Here is a 19156-nt window from a genome sequence, read left to right as displayed (position 1 = left end):
AAGATCAGGGTTTCACTGGGTGAAAGTGATTCATAACTAGACCATTGCTTTGGTTTATGGGAGCTCGAGGACCATGTTCTAGTGGTTTCAGTGTTGCCATGTTTTACTGATCGCTACCTAGCAAGGCTTTATTTGTAGTAAAATTAATGACATTTGACACTAACATTACTGGCTTCTGCAGAAGGTTTTATTCTTCCTTCTCCACAGCATTTGTACACTGAAGCTTGGGATGCCGACAAAGCCTCCATCCATGTCATGCCAGACACCCCTGAAATCCTGCTGGCCAAGAGCAATTCTGCCAATATCAGCCAAGTAAGAGATGTCTTGGGCTTTGCTTAAGCCTCATAGAGACCATTAAAATAATTTTCTGTCTTCTCTGGGAGTGGCCTGCTGGGTTTCTAAAACAGTTTCATTTTTTCTGTTGTATATTTTCTTCTATCTAGAAACTATATACCAAGGGATGGGATGAATCAAAGATGAAGGACTATGACCTGAGAGAGGATGCTATTTCCATCAAAAGTGCCAAGGCCTCCAGGGACATTGCCAGTGACGTGAGTTCCTTCCCTTCAGGTCCTCCGCTTGCCGTAGTGCTGAGCATGCAACAGTCTGGCCAGTGGACCCCTTCATAACTGCTTCTCTGTGCATTTCCCCAAACCTTTCCCCTTGTTTTTGCAGAGAGTACATTTTGGAATTAAATTTGCTGCAAGGAAAGTTCTCAACAATGAGGATGTATCAATCATTACAGTCTTTTAAATTAAATTTATTATATATATATATATATATATATATATATATATATATATATATAGTGTGTGTGTGTGTGTGTGTGTGTGCCTGCATGTATGTCCATGCAACATGTGAATATGAATGTTGTGTGCAAGGAGCCCTGAAGAGAGCAACAGATCCTCTAGGGACTTGCCGTGTAGGTGCTGGGAATAGCATCTTGTCTTCTGGAAGAGCAGCCAATACTCTTAAGCACTGAACCATCTCTTCAGCCCCATTGTTTTCATGATAGCATGAAAATGTAAACATTGTACTGGGCTGTCAGAAAGCTGAGGTTTAAAATTCTTGTACAATTCATGTGACTTAAACCTGTTTTTTTCGAAACCTGTTTCTGGCATTTTAGTACAAATATAAGGAAGCCTATGAAAAACAGAAGGGCCACCACATTGGAGCCCGGAGTGTGGAAGATGACCCCAGGATCATGTGTGCTATGCACGCAGGGAAGATTCACAGTGACAGAGAGTACAAGAAGGAATTCCAGAAATGGAAGACCAAGTTCAGCAGCCCAGTGGACATGCTGGGCTTAGTGCTGGCCAAAAAGTGCCAGACTCTGGTCAGCGATGTGGACTACCGTAACCTCCTGCACAACTGGACTTGCCTGCCTGACCAGAATGACATTATTCAAGCAAAGAAGGCCTATGAACTGCAGAGCGATGTATGTAACATCAACTTGGGGAAAGAGGAGGAAGGAGGCGGGGATGTTTGTTAGTTGTTCAATCGGGGCTCCTGGGTATAGATATGTGTCCTATGTAGAACCAAGGGAAGTGTCATTTACACTGTTAATACCTAGATGAAAAGCTCTACTGAGGCCATATCTTTTATTTTTAAACAATTTTTATGTCCTTTGTAATTTCTAGCAAATCAAACAGATACAGTGGATCTGAATGTTTAAGAATAATTATTACTAGTTCCAAAACAGTATATGAGTCATTTATCACAGGATTAAAATGGAAAGAGATTCAACAAAAGTTCCCTTTAAATATTTTCAGTTATGTAATTGTTTTAAAAGTTCAAATAATTATATTGTGGCATTCGTAAATACTATTAACATAGAAAGTAGGAATAACTATGCTTTTACAAATGACTTTTGTCATCATTATTAAAACCCCTGAATCCTGTGAGAATGAAGTTCTTCTTTGTGTAGAACCAACACTCCCCTTGCTTCCCACCTCTATCCTCAAACCCTTGGGTTTTCAGCTAGCAGGGGTTGTGCCTAACATTCAGAACACTTTGGTCTGACATCTTGGCAGAGTGTGTACAAAGCAGATCTGGAATGGCTGCGTGGCATAGGCTGGATGCCAGAAGGCTCCGTAGAAATGACCAGAGTGAAGGGTGCTCAAGACCTTGTGAATGAGAGACTGTATAGGACACGACCAGAAGCCTTGAAGTTCACCTCCATTGTCGACACTCCAGAAGTTGTCCTGGCAAAAGCCAATTCTCTGCAAATGAGTGAGGTAAGAGCCATCCAGCTACTGAGCTTCCATGGTCCTGGACACAGTGTTCAGATGACGGCAGAGAAAGCTGAGGAAACAGACTGTTCTCTTCAAAGAATTTTATTGGGGGTGCAAGTCTGAAGGTCTCTTGACTAGCTTAATGCAGTCACATTGAAAGTAGAACTCTGATGGGGGAACATGTCTTTCCCTTCTCACAGAGACTTGGAAGTACTAAACTGAAAGGTCTCACCCTATAGCAGTTTAAGGAATTTAGTATTTAACTCTTATTAGTAATAAGGCATATGACATGATACTATGTAATAGTGTAGCATTGCATGAGTCAAGATTTCCCAGAGAAACTGATTCAGAGAGATCTATCAACAAATGTATATGTGGAAAAAGGGATTGCAACTTTAAGAAATTGGTTCATGTCCTTATGTAGGCTGGCAATTCTAGAATCTGCAAGATAGATTAGCAGGTTAGAGACCCAGGGAAGAATGACAGCTCCATGTCGGGTGGTCTGCTGACAGAGTTCCTTCTCGATGGCGGAAGTGAGAGTATTACAACCTTCAACTGATGGCTGAGGCCCATCCACACAATGGGGAACATTTTGTGTTATTTGAAGTTTACTGAATAACGTCAGGCTCTATGTCTGAATGCCACTGTTTATTCAAATTAAAGCATCAATTTGGCCATGATAAGTACATATGGAAGCATTTGATTTTAAATAAAATTGTTGCCAAGGCTTAATGTTTCAGATATCTATTCTCTGCTGCTGAGTTAAAGTGATGTTCCTTTTTGGTCCACAGAGGCTGTATCAGGAAGCCTGGAATAAGGATAAAACCAACATCAGCATTCCCTTGGACACTCCAGCGATGCTGCAAGCCCAAATCAATGCCTTGCAGATTAGCAATGTAAGAGGAATAAGCATGGAGTGCAAATGATTTTATCTCCAAATAATGAGTAATGCCCGTGGATTTTAGTGCTATATTTTTTCCTTAGCATCCATACATAGAAGTTCTGTCTTTTAAGAGGTTAGCATAGCTGCATGGCTGAGTGCCTGGTCTCTAGATGTTCTCTCTTCAACCTTGCAACCATCTTCCCATAGCCAATGTCTGTGATTTAATTACTTATATGTTCCTGGAAGTAATTTAATCCTAGTCAAGCACCTCCATGCTCAACAGCATCTCATGTCTTCTGATAATATCTTTTTCTTTGACATCCCAAAGTCAAGTGATAGACAAGGGAAATTTTTAATTATATTCAAAGAGCAAGAGATAACGTCACAAAATCTGAGTTAGAGGGCAAAAGGGCAAAATGAAAGGAAAATCCTCAACAGGTCTTCCTGGACCTTAATAAAGTATGCCTGGCTTCACCGTTCTGAAATCTCCATGCACTTAGGCGGTGGGATATTTTCAAACACATATTTGTTGTGATGAAAGCAGATGTTCAGTCATTGGTACCACTAGATGCTTAGTTTTAATTTTTACATCAGAGGTTTCCCCTACTACAAAGTAAACATCCAATAGCAAAGGACCCCAGAGATGAAGGTCTTTCTTACACCCTTTTATATGATGGGTTATGATGTCTGGTGTGTGTGCTATGAGTCTGTCTTTATTTACCTGTGTTCTGGTTCACTAGAAACTCTACCAAAAAGACTGGGATGAAGCCAAGCAGAAAGGCTACGACTTAAGAGCAGATGCCATTGAAATCAAGCATGCCAAAGCATCCAGAGAGATTGCCAGTGAGGTAACTTCCTTCTGTTTGTTTTGGGGTTTTCTCCTCTGTAAAACAAAGGTTGTTTTAAGAATCATGTTTTCTTTTCATAATCCATGCAAACAATCAATCACAGTTTATCTTGGGCGGAAGACATTCTCTACTTGAAATATTAAAAGGGATAAAAAATGTTATAGTAAAAATAAGTGTAGATATAATTTCCGCATTGTTTATCAGCAACAACAAGATATCATAAAAACACTTTTAAAATGAAAATTTAGGAACCAATACAATGTCACTTTACTCCCCAAATATTTCTGGTGCTCTTCACAGTATAAGTGATGATCATTCTGTACACCGCTTAAGATGTGAAATCATATTTTATATTAAATATTTGATGCTAGAGGCTTATGTATAATACCTCAGCAATGTTTTTAAGTTCACTTCTTGCTAATTTAAAACTCACTAACAGTAACATAATTATCCTCTAAACTGTCCCATGTTCCCAGCTCCAACTCTTAAACACTCCTTCCTTTAGCTGGGCATGCTGGCACATGTCTTTAATCCCAGGACAATCAGGATGCAGAGGCAAGTGGATCTCTGAGTTCAAGGCTAGCCTAGTCTACAGAGTGAGTTCCAGGGCCCAGAGCTATACAGAGAAACCCTGTCTCTGTTGAAAACAAACCAACCAACCAAAACAACAACAAACTATTCCTTCCTTTCTCTGGCCCTCTCTATGCCTCATCTGCACACATAGCTGCTTCTTCCTCCTCTGTTCCACCTCTCAACCACCAGTACCTACACCTTAATCCCAGTTTTCTCCCTTTGATCCAAATATTTCCAAGTTGTCTAAACACAAGAAAGAAAAGGGCACCATCTCCCTCCAGAGCTTATCAGGTGAAAGCTCTTGTCCACAGATATCTCCTGGTTGAAACCAGAGATCTTGCTTTGTGAAAAATGTATACATTTCTTCCCAGCTCTAAAATCATACCTACTTGAGGTGCCTTCAGCACCCTGGGGTCTGTCTGACTGGACCCTCCACCTGCCCAGCAACCTTATGTCTTTCTTTTTGGAATTATAAGATATTGTAGGATCTGTCTCACAACACCGGGAGAATTAACTGTGATTATAATTGCCACTGCTGATTTTTGAATGTAAAAAAAACTCATCAGTTTGGCATGGATAAACCTCACATACCTGAAGCTCTTGTAGTAGGTCTGGCAAGTAGTGTTTGCTGAGAAAGGCTGGATTTTTACATTATTTTAATTCACCATAATGTTTTCTTCCGGATCTGTTCATCTGCCTAAAATAGTTCTGATTTCTTTTAAACTGAAATATATAATGACTTCCAGTGTTGAGCCAATTTGCATTAAGATTAAGATTCTGAAATCACTTAAAGAAAAATATAAATATATTATTTGTCTTTTCCTCTTTTTTTTTTTTTCACGATTTTAGTACAAATACAAAGAAGGTTACAGAAAGCAGCTGGGCCACCATGTGGGTTTCCGTAGCCTGCAAGATGACCCCAAGTTGGTATGGTCTATACACGCTGCTAAGATCCAGAGTGACAGAGAATACAAGAAAGCCTATGAGAAGTCAAAAGGCATTTACAATACACCCTTGGACATGATGTCAATTGTTCAAGCCAAGAAATGCCAAGTCCTGGTCAGCGACGTTGATTATCGCAATTACCTGCACCAGTGGACGTGCTTGCCGGATCAGAACGACGTGATCCAGGCTAAGAAAGCCTACGAGCTGCAGAGCGATGTGAGTGTGTGTTAGCCTCCAGGGAAATAGAATGTGTGCATTTAATTGTAGTGTATGCTCCAGATGTGTCAATTAGGCAGCAAGCTTAATAAGACCTAAGGCATTCTGCACAGCCCATGGGAATAATAGAAGCCATCCTGAAATTTTCTATCTTGTGAAGGATTCTTGTTGACGGTGGCAGGATCCTATTCACCAAGATTTAGAAAAAAAAATTAGTCTTACTCTATGTAATTAAGTAGAAAGTTTCAGCCCCACTGTTCTGACCTTTGCGTGATCTGATATTCACATTTCCAAAACAGATAAAAGCATAAGGAAATATTAGTTTAATTCAAGTGATACATGTAGAAAATAATATGGAGTTATGTCCTTACTATACATCTAAAGGGCTCCTTCCCTAATATTCCTACAACTGTAATTCTCAGTGGCTCATGAGAGACACGCTTCAAGTACTAAGCACAAAATCTCAACCTAGTACAAAAACGAAACTAAGTGCCGTGACATCTTCTACCCATTGCTGTCCCTCATTCCACCAAGTGCCACTTGTGAGCTATGCTCTAGTTCCCACAGGAGACTGTGAGCTTCTCCTAAAGACAGGTGGCAGAGACATAACATGCAAAGATTCGAGTTTAATCTAGACGATGTCTGGTTGACTTAAGCAGGGCTTATTGTGGTCTTCCAAAGTCAAGTTCTCCAGGCTAACCTGCGTCTTCCTACTGTGTTTCTCTCCTCCATACAGAATGTGTACAAGTCAGACCTGGAATGGATGAAGGGTATCGGATGGTTGACAGAGGGTTCCGTGGAGGTGATGAGAGTGAAGAATGCTCAGAATCTTCTGAATGAAAGGTTGTATCGTATAAAGCCTGAGGCCTACAAATTCACGAGCATTGTTGACACTCCAGAGGTGATCCTGGCGAAGACCAATGCTTTGCAAATCAGTGAGGTAAGCTGGTGTGGTTATGCTTCCAAGACAAAGCTCAACCAAGGGGAATTTGGTTTGTGGACTTCAAATTGCCAGTATCACAGGAAGTAAGATCTGGGGCACAGCTCAATCCAGATGTTCACAGTCAGTTTGCCATCTCTGTCGAGACAACTGGGTCCAGATTTGACATACATTTTAATTACAGTTGAAGATGTAAACTGAAATGCTGTTTAATATTTTAATCATAAAATTGTCACCTATTTGTGGCTATTTAATCAGAATATGGGCTGAGGAGTCCCAGAGCAGTTCTGTCTCTAGACATCATGACAGTTATTTTGGCGAAGAAAGCAAAGTCCTAATTAGTACTGTATGTTATCAAAATTTCTATAATACAGACTTAAGAGTCACATAATTAGATGTGGTAATTGGACAAGAATTTGTATTACCATATTTAAATTTATATTGTATTATATATGAATTATTCATAAAGTTATTTGGTCTTTGTAAATAAAAATTATATATATATATATAATTTATATATATATATATATTATATATATATATATATGGAACAGCCAACAGTAATTTTTAATTTTAAACTTAATTCATGTGGTTAGTGATTTTCTAATCTGCCTTACTGTTACTTTTCACATTTACCAGCCATTGTATCGTGATGCCTGGGACAAAGAGAAGGCAAATGTGAATGTGCCTGCTGACACACCAGTGATGCTGCAGTCCAAACTGAATGCCATCCAGATTAGCAATGTAAGACTCTCTAGGATTTGGTTCACAGAAGTCTGTCTACCAAACCTTTCCTTCCTGTGTATCCAACAAAAGTTAAGCCAAAAGTATGGCCCTTTTATTTCTAATTGTTAAGACACTAGAAGTTTGTATGCATCCCTCCACTTTTTGTAGTATAGACATATATCCTTGTTGGAAAGGCCTTGTTTAAAAGGCAATGGTTTCTCAAAACTAAAACAAAATATAACCTAAAGGTATTTGTAGTGTAATACTTGGTTTTCCCTTTCAGTAAATTATCATTGTTTTTTTTTCCTTTAAATGCCAACAAATGTTTTGTGATTTCTATTTTATTTTATTTTATTTTATTTACTGTCTCTGAAATTTCTGTCATAAAAAAAAATTAATGGAGATTTCTTTACTACGAATCATTGAAAATGCATGTGAAATCAAATTCGGTGTAAAGCTTGTCTGTCCTGTAAACCTTAAGGAGATTAAACTGTTAGTAGCAGTTCCTTTTCTACAACCTGTAATGTTGGGTTTTATTGTCAGTATAAAATGCAGCTTCCTGATAATAGCCATTCTTGATCAGTAATGCTGACTCGGCAGCTCCCTCTTCAGACTCACTGTGGCATTGCAATCCCCATTTGCAGAAACACTATCAGAAGGCTTGGGAAGATGTCAAGATGACGGGTTATGACATCCGTGCAGATGCCATTGGGATCCAGCATGCCAAGGCTTCTCGGGATATTGCCAGTGATGTAAGAGCACTTCCTTGTCCAGGTTCAACACACTGACTTGTAGACACATAGGGAGTTTGACTTAATTCCTCAGATATTAGAGTCGAATGCCAATAATTTTTTCTTAGCATATTATTCTAAAATTCCAAATTCCAGAACAACTTGTTCAGTGCTTTTAGAAAGTCCCAGCACATGTACCTTGTTCTACAATTCCTCTCTATTTATACATAAAATTTCTCTTCTCCTCGCCCCCAAATCTTTTCAACACTAATTTATTTATAAGTACAGACAGACATTTGTTGGGTTAATGAATATAGAAAATTTTACTACCCTGAAGTGTGACACACATACTATTTGTGAATACTTTGAGGCAGTCCTGGGACAAGTGTTTTTAATACTGAAATTTATTTTACTATAACAGACATGCTGATTATCCTCTATTTATGTTATACATTTAAAAGTTATTTTTAAAAATAAATTTACAATTTGAAAATAACTTTAAGCAATTAATTTCATTTAAAGTGACAGGGAGTAAGTACAGAGGGCTGTGGTTGTTTATGACAAAACATCAGAAAGTAGCTAACAATGATTAGACGCTGGGGGGTGCTGATGAGGATTGAGGAGAGAGATGTCCAGGAGACAGATGTTATCTTCAGGGTGCTCACAGTGTTTCCAGAGATGCACTCTTAGAAATTAAATTGATATAACAAGCAGTGCAAAAAAGCGCAAACTTAGAGAAAAAATGGTGTCTAAAATAAAGGTGACTCAAGGGGGGCAAGATTGTTGTCAGTGGAAAAATACTGTGTGTAGTAAACGCAAGTGTGGAAGTCCTGATCTTCCTTCTTGGGCCCACATTTCCCAGTACCTGTACAAGACTGCTTATGAGAAACAGAAAGGCCATTACATTGGATGTCCCAGTGCCAAGGAAGATCCGAAATTGGTTTGGGCAGCAAACGTGTTGAAGATGCAAAATGACAGGCTATACAAAAAAGCCTACAACGATCACAAGGCCAAGATCTCCATCCCAGCAGACATGGTGTCCATCAACGCTGCCAAGGAGGGCCAGGCGTTGGCAAGCAATGTGGATTATCGGCAGTACCTGCACCAGTGGTCTTGCTTTCCTGACCAGAATGATGTGATCCAAGCCAGGAAAGCTTACGACCTGCAGAGTGATGTAAGTGTCCCCCAGGAACAACGCCTTCCATGGCTTGGCTTTCTGATACCTGCCAATGCTCCAGAAAGCCTAACTCTCCCTGTGTAAGCACATCTATCTTACCAGAGTCATTGACTGACTATGTTGTAGCTAGATTTGTTTTTGGAAAGTTCTAATTTTCACCTATAAGGTGCTACCAGAATTTTTCTGGAGATTTGCTCAAGTGTTTAACACTGTTCGTTCAGTGAAGGAATATCCACGGCCCTTCAGCTGTATACTGAAGAACAGTAGGGACGCCTTCCTTGGAATTAATTTGAAAGATTAGGGACATGCTCTAAACTCACCCATTTCCCAATGAGATGTTCTTGGCATCAGAGTGTTTATCTTAGCCAAGACATTTTTAGATTTGTTCATATGCCAATTCAATTTTTCTAAAATGATAGCGTCTATAAGGCTGTGTGCTTCTTTTTAAAATTATTAACTTGTTCGTTTTACGTGTATGGGTGCTTTGTCTACATATATGTCTGCACACCATGTGTGTGCCTGGTGTCGACAGAGGCACTGGGAGCTGCCATGGGGGTGCTGGAATTGAACCTGGCTCCTCTGGAAGAACACCGAATGCTCTTAATCACTGCCCCATCTTGATTCCAGCCCAAGGTTAAATATTTCTTGTGTAGAATGGACATCTTCTTTTAATTTTCAGAACTTGGCTTCCTTATAATTCATAGTATGCTTATTAAGTATTGAACGGGCTGTTAAAGGTAGCATGCCTATAAATGACTTGAGTGGCCTGGTGGCAGATGTAGGCCGGTTTTATCGTAAACCGCATTAGTATATTGAGGTATGTGTTTAAATCACAGTTTTTAAAACTGGGACAGGGAACTGTGAATTTTGGAGCCATCTTATGTAAACGCTGCAGTGCGGGATGTCATCCTTTTGAGATTTTTCTAGTATTTTCAGTCTCTTAACTCCCACTTGGCATTTGTGTCCCATAGCTAGTTATTAAAATACCATTTCTAACCGGTGGCTTTTTATATTAATTGCTGGTGTTTTAATAGTAGAACAGTTTAATCTGTTTAACTTGTATATGTGGCATGATTATCAAGAATATGCCAGATCCCAGTTGGAAGAGACGGACTATCTTAAATAAAGAAAATTCAAGGAAGGCCAAAATTGTGCAGTTGGTTTTGAATTCTTAATTATCCTTCTAAAAATACTTACTAACATGCCACAAACTAGGCATTGTATTAGCATAAAAGATGTGATGGCAAATAGAGAAGGAAGAACAGGATGTGGCTCTTGGTGTGAGGGAGTTCACAGTGATGCCAAAATGCACGCTAACAAGAGTGCTGGGAAAGTGGAACGGCTCAGAGCGTACAATCTGAGGCACTATGGAAAGAGACGTGGGACATTCCTAAGGAGGAGTGCTGATTTAGCAGGCTTATGGTGAAGGGGGTCACAGAGACACTCAGAGATAGCCTGTGTGGTCAGTACAGAGGGAATGGGTGAAGGAGGTCTGAAGAGTAGGTGCTTACAAACAAGGGATCAAAGTCCATGATGAAGTCTTTGATCCTGAGACCCGTGGGAGCCAGAGTAGGGCGATTTAGTGGTGCCATAGCCATATTTAAGCTGAGGACTTTGAAAAGGTCATTCTGGTTATGCAGAGAGCCATTATTACAGCTTTGAAACTCCACACGGGCTAGTGTGATGATCACCTAGATATCAGTCAGAAATTATCCAGGCATACGCCCAACCGGAGGCTGCTTGTGCACATGTGCATAGGCGCCTTGGTATAGAACCCTGGCACAGGAAACATCACAATAAACCACTGCTGTGTATAGGAGGGAAAACATGTCTGGCAAGCGTTCTTTTGAATTATTGCTTGTGAAGTATAAGATACAACATAAGGAAAATGGCTTCCTTCTTTTATTGTTAGGATCAGAAAGAGACAATGTTGCTTCTATGTAACTGTGCCTTCTCCCCCAGGCCATCTACAAGGCTGACTTGGAGTGGCTGCGTGGCATTGGCTGGATGCCGGAAGGGTCTCCTGAAGTACTGAGAGTCAAAAATGCCCAGGAGATCCTCTGTGACAGTGTCTATCGGACCCCTGTGGTGAAGCTTAAATACACAAGTATTGTGGACACACCTGAAGTTGTCCTTGCTAAGTCAAATGCTGAAAATATTAGCATTGTGAGTCACTATTGTTTTTCTGTGTATTAAAACTGAATTCAAACTATAAAGCATAATGAATAATTACCTTGGCCATCTATCTTTAAGAAAAATATCAATAAATGTAAGCAGCTTTGATAGCATAGTTTTAGTTTTGAATGTTTTTAAGGCTTAAAATATTAAAGAGTACTAATAATTTTCTCACAAACCTTGAGTAGCTTATATGCAAAAAAAAGTTCAAAAAAAATTTCACCTTAATATGAAAAGATAACCCTAGATTAGACCCCTCCAAAAATACTGACAAGTTCACTGAAAACTAGTAAAATTATAAACCATCAACTGATTTCTGTTATTTTCTGGTTCGTTCCACAGCCAAAATACAGAGAAGTTTGGGACAAAGACAAAACTTCCATCCATATAATGCCAGACACTCCTGAAATTAATCTCGCTCGAGCAAATGCTCTTAATGTGAGCAATGTAAGTATTGCAACAGACGCTGTCTCGCTCACAAAGTCACCCAGCTGGTACCTCTACATGACCAGGGTGGATCTGTGTAGCCAAGGGGGAGAGGATTCCACGCAGCCAGCCCTTGGCCAAGAGTGAGGAGCAGAACAGAACCCTGGCCCTAAAGCCCAGTAGCCAAGCCAGTTAGTCATGAGCCAACAGCCACAGGACAAAGGGGAGATGAAAACTAGAACAACAGAGAGGAAAGAATAAAGTCATGCACAGGCTAGAAAATGGAGAGAGTGGCAGACTCAGACTTAATATATTATTTGCAAAAATAAATTGGCTAATTGCAAAACCCGGATTGTGAGAGATTTCTTAGGAAAATAGAAATTACCAAAATCGACTCTGGAAAATTTTAGGAAACACATAGCAACAAAAAGAGATCTATTAATTGCTTTGTCATCTAGTGCCAAGGTCCTTCTAATCACTTCATAGGATTCCTTCAGAAGGTAATCAACTCCTGGCCAACCTAATCCAAGAAGGGAGGTTGTCATAGACACTAAAACTTGCTACAGATTGATTCTGAAATGAAAACTGTTGAGCAATAACAACAGAGACAACTGGGAGATGTTACCAAGTCAGATTCAGCAGCACATTCAAATGATGGGTTCAAACAAGGGTCCAGGAACAGTAGAGGTTCCACCGGAAACCAAGTTACAGTAACACAGGAGGAACAAAAACATGTGCACCTTATTACATTTTAAATGATATGACAAAATGCAATAGCCTTGTTCTTTAATAAAGCCCTAGTAAAATAAATAAAGATAATTTAGGTGTGACGTTCAAAATCTATCTAAAAGCAAAGGCCTCTTGAGCCTTTGATGTTAAGCCAGGACTGAAACAGAGCACCTATTTGACACTTAACCGGGTGATCAAGTAAAGCCTCTCATTGATAACACATGAGGAGGAATGAGAAATGAAAGCTGGAACCAAAGAGGCCAAATTATTCTCTTCAGAAGTCATGCTGAGCCCACAAGAGAACAGGGAAAGCCCACTAGCTAGTGAGAAAGACTCAGTTATGTGGCTAGCTACACATTCCAAGAGAGGAACATGACAAATGCTGTCATAACCCCAAAATTGCCTGCTGGTAGAATAAGTGTGACCCATTAAAAGGGGGTACCTAGTGCAATCTTTCCTATCTGGAACCTCACATTTATTTAAAAAATAATAATAATAATCTTGGTAAGGGGATGAATCAGCTAAGCAAAGGTTCCTCTCTGTGTGTTCAGTTCTGTCAGTCCTGCTACAGTGAGCTACATGGAGCTGAATGTTCTGGAACTTAGGAGAACAGTGCAAATAGAGGGCACTCATGGGTGTCTCGGGAGTTGAAGACCCAGTATCCGTGCCACAGTGTAGGACACTCTTGGGGAATTTCTCTATGATGGCAAAGATGCTTCTTCCATTCAGTTCAGAAGAGTTCTGGAAAGTCACATATGCTTGTGTTTATATGACAAAGTTCTCATGTGAGAATACTAGAACCCTATCATGAATATCATGGTTGCAAATTAGCAGAGTGTTCAAAATTGTGCGAAGAGCAAACTTTGGGGAATAATGACAGTGGTTCACATTGCAGAGAATCAAATACCTCATTGCAATGCAAACCACAATGTTCGTTTTCTTTTCATGGACAATGCTATCATTATAATTGATAAGGTCTGTTATTTGCAGCAGCATCCATCTTTAGACCAGTGGTTTTCAGCCTGTGACATCCCTTTGGAGTTGGATGTCCTGCATATGAGATATTTACATTATGATTCATAACAGTAGTATAATTACAGATATTAAGGAGCAACAAAATAATTTTAGGGTTGGGGATCACCACAACACGAGGACCTGTATTAAAGGGAAGCAACATTAAGAAGGTTGAGAACCACTGATTTAGGAAGTTTAACCTCTGCTAAGCAAAAATTGCTGCATGCAGTTTCATGGATGGCAAAGCAAATTCAACTTAAAGGGACTGTATTGGTAAAATGGAGTGTTTTTTTTTTTCTTCTCGTTAGATAGGGAAGTTGAAACTTTTAAAAGTTTGGAAATCTGTCCTTATTCTCAGAGTTATTAGGTGAAGAAATTTGACCTTGTGCCTGGATTTGTTTCAGTTCATTGTCAGAAATTTATTTGATCTCATAAACAGGAAAGAATAAAAATGTAATATGGCAATAAATATGAAAAGCGAAAGACAAAAGTAAGGTTAGAGGTAGTATGGTGACTTGAAGTATTGCTCTAGAATAATGTGTTTAAATATGAAGAACACTCTTCCCTCTTTACAGAAAGCAAATCAATTTTTAAACTAGACCCACCCAGAATCCACACAGAGAAAAATCTTAAATGGAAATTCAGACAGCACTTAACCATACTTACAAGTATGAAATTCACCTAAAGGCTCTGATATGCCACTTTTAGCACACAATTGCTAGTTATGACACTGCCGTGTTTTTCTTTACTCTGGAAGTCCCCATGCTGATCAGTAGGATTTTTAAATTATATGTTTAAATTACTGTCATTTCTGAGTCTTTCTACCATGGTCAATGCAGCGTGTAGCTGTTAAAACGTGTGTGATGCACGTATGTCTCAGGCACTTACTGGCTAAACACCGTCACTTTTAATATATCATGTACCTTAGCAGTGCAAAGAAACACGTAATGGAGACTCTGGACTGTCCTTTGCTGTAACCTTTCATGGTAGTTCTAGTCATCTGACTTTTTAAAGTAGAAAATAAATACCTTGGAGGGAGTGGTAAGTTACTACTTTATTTTCAATTGTTTGTAACAACAAAAATATAGCACATATATATGTACATACACACATATACATATATGTATACATATATATATATATCCAATTATACTTATAAGATTTGGTATTGTTGAACAATGTGTAGTCATAGAAGAGTGAAAAAGTTATATTGGAAAGAAAAAAACTCAAAAATGATAAAAAAAAAAAAAAAAACACAGCAAAGTTGAGCAGAAGATACAGACACTAGCCTGTAGCATCAATCTTATCCCACCACTATCTCTACACTGACACTAAAAAGGGAAATGAGCCAGGCTTTGGATGGCTACATGTCAGCTGTGATTAACAGGAACAAGAAAGAAGCCTAGTTGGGTCTGGGTCTTTGACTGTAGATATGATTTCATGTTCCAGAACAATGATGTAAATTTAAAAAAAAAAAAAAATAGCTTCACCTCTTCTACCTCCTCTCCTCTTCAGAAACTCTACCGTGAGGGCTGGGATGAAGTCAAGATGAGCTGCGATGTCCGGCTAGATGCCATCCCCATCCAGGCTGCCAAGGCCTCCAGGGAGATTGCTAGTGATGTAAGTGAGCCTTTGGGTGTTTTTTTTTTTTTTCCAGCAAATTCTCTGTGTGTCCAAGGGCATGCTGTGACCCATCTGCTCTGCTTTTTAATCTCCAGTATAAATACAAGCTTGACCACGAGAAGCAGAAGGGACACTACGTGGGCACCCTCACAGCCAGGGATGACAACAAGATCCGGTGGGCCCTCATTGCTGGCAAGATTCAGAACGAAAGGGAATACAGGCTGCAGTGGGCCAAATGGAAGACCAAGTTCCAGAGCCCTGTGGACATGCTTTCTATCTTGCATTCGAAAAAGTGCCAGACTCTGGTCAGCGACATTGACTATCGCAATTACCTACACGAGTGGACGTGCATGCCTGACCAGAACGATGTGATTCAGGCCAAGAAAGCCTACGAACTGCAGAGCGATGTGAGTGGCCTGTACTGTGTCATTTTCCTACAACTCCCAGAAAGTTCACGGCATTAAGTACCTTTGTCACAATTACATGACTTTACCCCACCAAGAGTCTGACAAGTAGCCTTGCAGTAGGACGTCAGTGTCAGCAGTGCCAGGAAGGATCTAAACTTCTTGTGAAGAAATGAATGGCAGTGTAAATGAGTGAAGGTCTTGATTGAAGGTCAAAAAAAAAAAAAAACCTACTGTGGGACATCAGTGGGGAATTTGTGGTAGTACATGTCTATAATCCTAGCACTTGGAAGTCAGAGTCAAGAGGACTGCTGAGCCTTCAAGATCAGCCTAGTCTAAATAGAGAAATCCAGGCCAATGCAAGGGACATGTAGTTCAATCCTGGTGTGAGGAGGGAAGGGATGAGACTGAATTATTATGGAAAACCATCATCTATAGTATTCATATCACAATCAAGGTTTATATAAAAAAAAAAAACCATCGATAGTTCATACACGGGATCTAGGCCCAGATACGCTTTTCCAACTGACACAGTTGTTCAGAGATCTTGAATTAAGTTGTCAAAATTTCAAATCAGGGGGAAAAAATATTTTTTTTGCCACTCTAAGGCTTCCTATTACTCTTGAAAATTCTGAGCATGCATCTCCAGACAGGCGCTGCTACTTGGCAACCGTAACCTAGAGCTGAATTGAGGCTATCTCATATTAAATAGAAAGAATGTCCTCCAGCTGTGACAGCCTGGCCTGGCTGCTTTTATTACGTGTCCTACCTGGTTTCTTGAGTATGTCTTCCATTGCTTCTACACAGTTTACCTTGTGTTTCCTCCTGAAAACAATAGGCTTCAGGAATTAGACTTACTAAACTGATGCTGGCCTTGTTTTCACAGGCTGTTTACAAGGCTGACTTGGAATGGTTACGTGGAATTGGGTGGATGCCAAATGATTCTGTCTCTGTCAATCATGCCAAACATGCTGCAGATATCTTCAGTGAGGTAACTGCAAGATTTTGCCCAGACATTCTGTACATTTCCTTAGAAAATGAGCAAAGGGCATGAGTCAAAATACAATCACCTTGGGTCAGCATTTTAACTATTTTTCATTGCTGTAATTTAAACCAGGCATTTTTCAAAATGCACAATATCTATCATACTTTGGGACCATATCCCTAACATCATTAAACATAATCACTGATGCATAGAATAACACAAATGGAAATTTCCTCTTCTCAACAATAGCAATTTTCTGGGAGAAGTTTGTCTATTGGGAAAATAGAATATTATGATTCAAGTAATGAGTCCTTGGGAGGTGAGAATCCTTCTACTTGAAAAATCCTTGAGGCCCTGGATTCAAACCCCTATATTGAAAAAATAATCTGTAGGTAGTATAATAAGACAATCTGGTTGCTTGAAAAATATAACAGTAAATTGCTAAGAAAATGCCATTCACTGATGGTACTTTATGCCTCTAAAAAAAAAAAATCTTAATTTAGCATCTTTCAACTCACGCATCTAGTGACTATGGCTGACAGACTTCTCTTTTCCTCATAGAAAAAATATCGCACAAAAATAGAAACTCTCAACTTCACTCCTGTGGATGACAGAGTGGATTATGTGACAGCGAAGCAAAGCAGTGAGATCCGAGATGATGTGAGTAGACGGCTGTTGTAAACTCTTAACAGCAATCCCGAGTCTGTGGCCAAAACTCTCCTCTCGCAGTGACTGAGCTAATATTCTCATCATTAAAATTATCTAGGCTAGTAACATAGAGAGATTTCTTAGAGACAACAGAGAGATTTCTTAACATCAAGTAATCCCCCCCCCCGTGCCTTTCATTTTTAGATTAAATATCGGAAAGATTGGAATGCCATCAAATCAAAGTACACTCTTACAGAAACCCCACTTCTGCACACTGCCCAGGAGGCTGCCCGGATCCTGGACCAGGTAAAGATTTTTGCAGATGCCTTGTGCTTGGAGATGGGTCTGTAGATTTACATACGTGACCTCATCTTCCCCGTGACCCTGCACTTAACCCCTAATGTGGCTCTTTGTCTTTTAGTACCTCTACAAGGAAGGCTGGGAGAAACAGAAAGCCACGGGCTACATTCTGCCACCCGATGCTGTACCATTCGTTCATGCCCATCATTCAAGCGATGTTCAGAGTGAGGTAATTTATCCCAATATGACTGCACCCTGCAGAAGCTGGACCTTGCCAGAAAGGGATGCACATTGCAAGATACAGATGTCAGCTTGAGCATGTTCCATCTTAGCTTCATAGATGAGGCTGTGCTGCCTGAGACCTGAAATCATCCTTCCCTTTTGGGTCTTTTCACTTGGGTTTGGGGCTTGGTTTTGTTGTTTAGTTGGTTTGGGTTTTGCTTTTTTACTTGTATCATCTGGCTGCTATAAAATCCACAGACTTCCAAATAAAAAGATATCCATAATTAGAGAACAAGGATATATGGGTGGGGAGGTCTATTTAAAATGCTATTTCAGCCAGGTCTTACCATACAAACCCATAATCGTAGAACTTAGAAGGTGGAGGCATGAGGGTCAGGAGTTCAAAGCCACCTTCAACTGTGTATGAAGGCCAGCCTCCTCTCAGTGAGCGGAGAAACTGTCTAAAACAACAGCAACAGCAAGTGTGAACCAGCTATTTCTTCATTTTCTTCATGTCTATTTATTTCAGTGGTATTTCTTTATTTCGGTTTTTTTTTTTAATCTCAGAATAGAAGTGTCCAACCAAAAGCTAGAGACTAAAGCTGCTGCTGTTCCTCCTTCTTCATCACCCCTGCTTTGTGCTGTGTGCTTATCCGAGCTCATGGGTTCTGTATTCTACCTCTCTGCAGCTAAAATACAAAGCTGAACACGTTAAGCAGAGAGGTCACTACGTCGGTGTTTCAAAAATGAGAGATGACCCCAAGCTGGTTTGGTTTGAGCACGCGGGCCAGATTCAGAATGACAGACTCTACAAGGAGAGCTACCACAAGTCAAAGGCTAAAATCAATATACCCGCTGACATGGTGTCTGTTGTGGCTGCCAAGGAAGGCCAGAACCTTGTCAGTGATATTGATTACCGTCAATACCTACACCAATGGACGTGTCACCCAGACCAAAATGATGTTATTCAAGCAAAAATTGCCTATGACCTTCAGAGTGACGTAAGTAACTGTCATTTCTTGTTATCTAGACTGCACCATACACTATGAGAATAAGCAGCATCCCCTTTTTGACAGTTTGGGCCATAAGCATTTAGTCTTATCCCTAAAAAGGGACGATGCTGGAGACTGAGCTGAGGTTTTTTACTTATGATCATACACAAAGACTGAAAAGCCTTTTTCCTACTTCACTAAACATCTTACTCTTTAAGACACTTAAGGAACTGCTGAGGACGAATTAAGGGAGAGAGAGAAAGTGCTATAAACTGTGTGAACCCAGCATCCCTTAGGAAGAGCCTTACTGAAGCTAACACATAGTACATAATGTGACACAAGCCACCTCACACCAAAGCCTGAAC

At 39.9% G+C, this 19156-nt stretch overlaps 1 protein-coding gene across 1 annotated transcript in view; it reads left to right on the top strand.

Moving 5' to 3' along the window:
* Window positions 1-19156, top strand: part of Neb (nebulin) — a 194298-nt gene that overhangs the window by 109039 nt on the left and 66103 nt on the right. The window contains exons 77-96 of the mRNA XM_076928308.1: window positions 208-312; window positions 444-551; window positions 1127-1438; window positions 2034-2237; window positions 3026-3130; window positions 3858-3965; window positions 5388-5699; window positions 6436-6639; window positions 7279-7383; window positions 8010-8117; window positions 8959-9270; window positions 11236-11439; window positions 11791-11895; window positions 15133-15237; window positions 15336-15647; window positions 16531-16635; window positions 17191-17289; window positions 17482-17583; window positions 17699-17806; window positions 18489-18800. Of these exons, the coding sequence (XP_076784423.1) occupies window positions 208-312; window positions 444-551; window positions 1127-1438; window positions 2034-2237; window positions 3026-3130; window positions 3858-3965; window positions 5388-5699; window positions 6436-6639; window positions 7279-7383; window positions 8010-8117; window positions 8959-9270; window positions 11236-11439; window positions 11791-11895; window positions 15133-15237; window positions 15336-15647; window positions 16531-16635; window positions 17191-17289; window positions 17482-17583; window positions 17699-17806; window positions 18489-18800 (3435 nt within the window). The remainder of the gene's footprint in view (window positions 1-207; window positions 313-443; window positions 552-1126; window positions 1439-2033; window positions 2238-3025; window positions 3131-3857; window positions 3966-5387; window positions 5700-6435; window positions 6640-7278; window positions 7384-8009; window positions 8118-8958; window positions 9271-11235; window positions 11440-11790; window positions 11896-15132; window positions 15238-15335; window positions 15648-16530; window positions 16636-17190; window positions 17290-17481; window positions 17584-17698; window positions 17807-18488; window positions 18801-19156) is intronic.

This window comes from Arvicanthis niloticus, chromosome 2 (genome assembly GCF_011762505.2).
Source record: "Arvicanthis niloticus isolate mArvNil1 chromosome 2, mArvNil1.pat.X, whole genome shotgun sequence".
Lineage (NCBI taxonomy): Eukaryota > Metazoa > Chordata > Mammalia > Rodentia > Muridae > Arvicanthis > Arvicanthis niloticus.
The sequence above is the reverse complement of the archived record's forward strand: the minus strand, read 5'-3'. Positions and strand labels throughout refer to the sequence as shown.